Source organism: Solanum tuberosum, unplaced genomic scaffold (genome assembly GCF_000226075.1).
Source record: "Solanum tuberosum cultivar DM 1-3 516 R44 unplaced genomic scaffold, SolTub_3.0 scf00136, whole genome shotgun sequence".
Lineage (NCBI taxonomy): Eukaryota > Viridiplantae > Streptophyta > Magnoliopsida > Solanales > Solanaceae > Solanum > Solanum tuberosum.
The window spans coordinates 145851-152818 of record NW_006239061.1 but is presented as its reverse complement, the minus strand read 5'-3'; the positions used below and the strand labels follow the sequence as shown (position 1 = coordinate 152818).

The window sequence follows — 6968 nt, the reverse complement described above, 5'->3', positions numbered from 1 at the left end:
TATTGTTATCTTGTATTTAAATTATCATATTATGTGTTGTATTTTTAAATTAAAATTTTCAGCTTATCATTTTAATTTTGTGTATTGTTTATAGTGAAAATTAATAATAAAATCAAATTATATTATCGACGAAAATTAGAAAAAATTAAAATACTATTAATTCGGGATGAAAGTAGTATATATTAAATACAATATTTTTTAAAATATTATATTATATTTAAAAAGAAGTATGAATATTAGATATTTAATTAATGAGATTGTATGTAAAATAATATGTTAATTAAAAAGTAATAAAAATAATAATAAAATATTCAAAAAGTGAAATAGAGAGGTGAATAGTAATTCTCCAAATTTGGAGGAGAACTACTATTCACCTCTCTATAAATAGAGTATAGAGAGTGATATAGAGAGGGGTTGTAGAGGGCATACTCTATTTTACTCTCCAACTATAGAGAATGAAGAGTAAAATATAGGTGGATTGAAGATGGTCTAAAACTTATTAATCAAATACAAGTTATAAAAAATAAATAGATTTTAAAAGTCTAATCAAATATCTATCTCTAATGTTTTGGTTAATCATGATTCATTAACAGTAAATAGAACAAAGTAGTGATGGTATGCTAGCTAATAAAATCTAAACAATGCAATTACAGTTTACATTATCAACGACAATGGTTTAAGTTAATCTTAAACACTTGTGATCAATTCAACTCCTAAAATTTTGAAAATACTCAATCAACAACTTGACAAAGCTGATTAGAGTTGTCAATATGGCCTTGCCCATCCCATCCGGGCTAACTCATACATGTTTTGCAATTTGATGGGTCAGGTAGGGCTAGCCCATTTTTTGTGTGGGCCAGAAAATGGTCGGCCCAGCCCACAAGTACATGGGTTATGGGATTTGCCAGGCCAGCCCTCTTTTCTTAAAAATATATTTTTATAATTTTTTAGCTTAAATTATAATTTTAAAATATTATCATAAATATCGACAAGACAACATTACATGGTGTTAGTGTTACTACTTGTTAATCAAATGCACAAATAAAATTATTTTTATGATATTTATTAAGTTTGATTTCAAGTAAAAACATAAATAGCTAAATAAAAATATTAACCTAATTGTTTTCCAATGATCATAATAAGACACAAAAACTATGACAAGATTCCATAGATTATGACCTATGTAGTGATTCCCTATAAATTTTAGGAAAATTTTATTTTATGTAGTACATATTTTATAAATATAATTTGTATTTAAATTGTAATAATTCAAACTTTAAACAGATTTTGAGTTTAAACTCTTGTTATTTTTAATATTCCATTTTATTTTTATTTTTTAATTAATTTTTATTTGGCCCACGGGCCGGCCCTATCCATATTTATCAAGCCCACAAATTGATAGGCTTATTCAGGCCAGGCTAAAAATATCTTTTATTAAATGGGCTCAAAAAATTGTAGCCCAGCCTTATCCAATTACGGATTAGGCCAGATTGGCCCAACAGGCCTAGCCCACATTGACGGCTCTAAAGCTAATACATGATTATTATTTTTACGTCTCCAATTCTGTCTCAAGCCCCAACCCCAATAGTAATTCCCTCGCATATTATACCAAATTATATAAAGTTAATGTGGCTTCAACCATTTTATTATAATTAAGTTTAGTTTTTTCTACATGGCTTTAATTGATTTTGCTTGAACTTTAGTCATAAACGGTTTCAACTAGTTTTGCTTAACTTTGTTGATTTTTGCCTAAAGTTTAAGTTTTTTTCCATCAAATTCATGCACATATGGCTTAATTTTAATTATGTCTTCTAAATTTAAGTTTTATAACATGATCTTCAAGTAAAAATGCATGAATTTCAAGGGGCAGCACCACTTTTCCTCATGCCTGGCTATAAAGAATAAGATCTCTTAACAAGATCAAATTCTTCCTTTGGCTAGCGCGCACGAACATCTCTCGACCGCCCAATACCTTCATCGATTGGGTATCATACCTAACCATCTTTGCCTTGTCTGCCATACCATTGAAATTGTTGAGCATACGCTCCTACAATGTCATATTGCTCAAAAATTTTGGCTCAACATTGGTCTGAACATTAGTCAGCTTTCTTAGCAAAATTACTAGCTTCTTCATCTTAGAGACCTACAACACACTACTAATAACGACGAGTTGATTGGGATATCCTTTATTCGTTCGCCCTTTTGATACTTGTGATTGAATCAAAATAACAACTATCACAGCAAAAAATACTTCTTATTAAAATCGTGCATTGTCCTAGATCGTACTACTGAATTCATCTTTTCCACCAACCATCCAGGTGATAGTTTGGATTATGTTATCAAATAGACACCCCCTCCTACTAACTACCCCAAACTCAACATAGTTGGTGCATATTCCTCTCAAATTGGTAGGGATGACTTGTGTGGTATTGAAAGGGTGGTTAGAAACTGTAGATATGATTGGGTAATCGGATTCTGCTCTCGGGTTAATGTGCGAAATCACATCTTTGCCGAAATAAAGGCCTTCAAACATGGTCTAATGTTAATTCGGGATCACGTAGCTTTTTGATGGATTCATTTGCATTACCATTAATATTCATTCCTTTGAAATTGAGACTGACTCCACAGATCTATTAGAATTGCAGGAATACACAAACCCAATTTATAATTCTTATATTTTGGCTTGCAGGTCACTGTTGAGGAAGTTGGGGAGTTCGACATCCGGCATAGCTTCCGACAAGCCAACAAGATGGTAGATGCCCTTGTTAAAGAAGGAGTCCAGCTTGCATCATGCAACCTAAAGAACATCTTTGTCGCTCCTCCAGCTTCTATGAGTTACAAAGTGGCCAAACTCTTCTTAATAATTAAGAAACGAGTAACATTTTAAAACATCACTTAATTATGAGAAATTATTTAGTAAAGTTATTCACATTTATTTTATATCAATAAAATTATTCAACTTAATTTTTTTTTTATAGCATCATGTAATCAAATTTGTCACAAAAAATAATATGGCAAAATAAATTAGATTTTTATGTCATGTGGACATGAATTAAACAAATAAAAACAAAATGAGGGAAGATTCATATCTTACCTTCAACCCACCAATAATTTCATTGTAGTCAAAATTATAAATCTGAAAATTTATGGGGTTTTGCAAGACTGTTCAATTTATTTATTTATTTTGGGAAAAAAAGTATCCTCCAAAGATTGTATATTTTTTTTTACGTTAAAATCATCCATCTCTAGGGTCTAGGGATCAATTATACTAAAAATTAATTAGTACGAGTTTGTGTATAGGAGCTTAATTTTTTTTTCATAATCAAATAGATTAAATGTTAAGGTAATTCACCATTCTCTTTGTAAAGATTTCACTGGTTTGTAACTGGATAAAGATCATGCCCCGCCGGAGCTTTTTTGGTGTGTATCTTCCACCGCTATACTTTAGGTTATATATTCCCATTTATTTACTTTTCTAGGGTTTCAATGTGTATATCTGAGTTTTTGAATTGCAATTTGTTCTTTTTCTATTTTGTTTGTATGCTTTTGGTGGGGAAGATACAAAATACTTGGTGATATTTTGTGGATTAATAGTTGGTAACAGTTCCACTAAAAACAACAACAATAATATACCGAGTGAAAATCCCACAAGTGGGGTTGGGAGAGTATAAAATGTATGCAAACATATCACTAACTCATGGATTTAGAGGTAGAGAGAGTTGTTTCGAAAGACAAGTTCAACTAAAAGAGAAAGAAAGAAAGAAAATATTGATATAAAATTTAGGTTTTTATTCAATTTTGATAGCTAACTATTAAATTCATCCCAAAACCATATTTGAAGCCCTAGGAAGAGGGACTAAAATTCAATCATCTAACCAACTCTAAAAACAATAACAATAAGAACTACTGAATGACAATTAAATCAAGGACAAACTTTTTTTGAAAACTAAAAAGTTGTTTTGGCTAAGGATTGCAATTAGCTTTTTCTTGATTCTATAATGTTGTGACACTTCTTAACAGGATGTTGTTGCGTCTACCAGAAATGTCCCGTTAAGGATGATCTTATTAAACTCAGGTCAAATGAGGAATGCCCCGTTAAAGATGATCTTCTTGACCCCAAGTCAAATGAGGAATGCCCTGTGGAGAATGACCTTCTTGAATTCACATCAGAGGAGCTGAGTCAGTTTACCAGTCAATTTTCTCCAGAGAACCTTATTGGAGTCACTGACTTAGGAAAGCTCTATCGTGGGAAATTGCCCATTGTTTCTGATCAATATAAAGTTACTAAGGATGTTACCGTCAAGATTCTGGTTGAGGATGAAAGGAACTATTGTGTGTGAATGCCCACTGATGATTCTGTTCTAGGTAAAGTTCTGGCTTATTATGAAAGGAACTATAGGACTCGTAGACATGACGATGAACTGCCAAGATTGGAGGTTTGTGTCTATTTTATGGTTGTGTACCCTTATCCTTTGTTTCTTTATATTTATTGAGTGTTCTCTTAGTTTGTGCTTACTCGGAAAAATTGCTTGCGCTCGTGTAGGATGAATTGAAATTTTTGCAAGCTCCAAAGATTAGGGGCAATCCCAACTTAATAAAAGTTGTTAGATATTGTCGCAAGGAGATTGTGGGCGTTGTTTATGATATTAATCCACTTGACACCTTGCATAACTTGATTTTCCAAGGTGCCCTTTTACTCTCACATCTATCCTTACTCATCTTTTATGCATACTTAACCTTATGTATTTTCTGTTGTAACTACATTTGCTATAGCTATATTTTGGTTAAAACCTAAGGCAATTTTGAATCCTTTGAGCAAAGAATCTGTAGTTATTTTTTGATGATGAAGAAAGAGGCATGCAATGAATCTTTTTATCCAAGAATCGGTAAGAGAGATACAAACATCCCAATTACTTTTTCGGCTTTGCTTCTTCAGATGACTTCAATTGGCTGCAGAGGGTCAAGACTGCCCTTGCATTAGCTCGCTTGCTTGCTTATCTGCATGATAGGAATCAATCATACCTGATTCGCAACTTCGCTCCATCTCACTTAGTGGTTGATCAAGTGCAATATTGTAATTACATTCTGTTGGTGCACATCGTATCATTATTTTTGGCCGTCGAGACTCTGTTATATTGTATTCATTAATTCGTGAGTGACTGAAGTTATTTTGTGTTTCATCTATCCAGAATTTCAATCCATTTCTATTTGAGTTTGATATGCTAGTTGGAGGGGTTCTAGACACTACTACAGTGGATGAAACAGATATGAGGATTGGTCCTTATGGTTACATTGATCCATTCTATAGTTACAATGGTCCTGGTATGAAATTGAGTTCTTTTCTTTTATTTCATTGAATTTTATTTTTTTTGACGAAGTAAGAAGTGTACTAATAATAACAAAGCATCCAGAGGACACAAGATGTACTAAAGTAGGGATAGTCAACTCTGGAAAGGGCAAACATTAAAACATATTGTGATACAAGAGAGCTGAAAAAATCCAAGAATTGTTCAGGGTTATACAAAGGAGTAAGGTTAACTTGAGAAGTAAAACTAAGCATCTGCCCTTATCAAAAGTTGGTAACTGACTTTGACCGTGTATGAACCATCCATGATGTTACCGCATGTTATTTTTCAGGGGGTTGACAACAGTAGACTGTACTTGAAAGAATGTTCAGAAGGAGTGCATCCATACTAGTCTAGATTCAGGGGATTAACACAATGATGCCAATAAAATAGTTCATAAACACTAGCTGAATAAACTACATTAAACTTAGCAGAAAGAAACCCTTCAGGACTCAATAATTGGTAGTACTATGACAATAAACTCCCCAGAACTTCAGGCCAGTGCTTAGTAAAGACGGAAGACAAAAAAAGTTAGCTTTGACTCTTTGATCTCTCCATAGCTAGCGCATGCTCCTTTGTGACATACACAAGTCCAGCACTAATGCATGATTTCAATCCTGGAAGAAGTTTTTTGATGTGTTGCACCAAAATCTGCATTAAACAAAGATTCAAGTTAATGTCTGATTTCAAAGCAACAAGATGTCCATACTGCAACTAGAAAGCAAACATCATGCATGGAAAGTTTGCATTTCCTTTGGAACAGGACAATGGCTAGGATTGGGGTCAAAGGTGGGTGATAGACAATCATCTAATTGATATGGGACATTCTTTGCATTAATTAGTTGCTTTTTGTCAAGTTCGTTATTCATTTTATTTATCCCATTGGAGTTTTTTTTTTCCATTGTTCTAACCATGTTTATTAAATACTACATTGCAGCTGCATACACTGTCAAGTTTGATGTTTATGCATTCGGTGTTTTGCTCTTTAATCTTACAAGCAAGAGAGCTCTTGACAAGGAAAAATATACAGGTACGGCAATAAAAAAGTGGGCCGTGAATGAGTACAAGTCCAGGCATTCATATGTCGACCTAAGTTTTCAGGATGATACCGACTTTGATCCTCGGGATGGATGTAAAATTACAGAACTTACAAGACAGTGTATGGATAAAACACCAAATAAACGGTCAGAAATGAAAGAAGTTTTTTAGCATCTGAAGGACCTTAGGTGTTCTGTGGCAGCAACATGGTAAGATAGGGGTGTGCTTTTTGTGCTTAATCTTTGTGGACTTCCAAAATATGTTGACTTCAGATGTTTTCTAAGTAGTATTTTAGCTATCAAGTTGTGCTTTGGATTTAATTTATGGTTTTATTACATGTTTCGATTTACCATGTACCACAACAAAAGACAAAAAAAATAGAGGTGCTATGCTAACTAATAAAATTTAAACAATACAGATCTCTAAGTGGCAATTGTTCTCTCTGCAGTTAGCTCCAGAATTAACTTTTTTTTGAAAGAAACTGAGGACACCAGAAATGGCAAGATACTGCATCGCTTAGAGGAAACATACTCTACATTCTACTATATCAATTTTTATTTAACCAAGACGACACTTCACCACACC

General features: G+C 33.0%; 1 protein-coding gene across 1 annotated transcript; it reads left to right on the top strand.

The window, feature by feature from the left end:
• Positions 1–5192: 5192 nt before the first annotated feature.
• Positions 5193–6687, top strand: LOC102585834 (lysM domain receptor-like kinase 3). Its single transcript, XM_015310614.1, has 2 exons — positions 5193–5322; positions 6283–6687. The coding sequence occupies exons 1-2, from the start codon at positions 5220–5222 to the stop codon at positions 6552–6554; spliced, it is 375 nt and encodes a 124-aa protein (XP_015166100.1). The 5' UTR covers positions 5193–5219; the 3' UTR covers positions 6555–6687.
• The last annotated feature ends 281 nt before the right edge of the window (positions 6688–6968 follow it).

Bases quoted from the DNA above. Each gene is read 5' to 3' on its own strand.
- LOC102585834 (XM_015310614.1), top strand. From the start codon at position 5,220: ATGCTAGTTGGAGGGGTTCTAGACACTACTACAGTGGATGAAACAGAT. The intron at 5,323-6,282 runs GTATGAAATTGA...ACTACATTGCAG, and splicing joins CTATAGTTACAATGGTCCTG to CTGCATACACTGTCAAGTTT.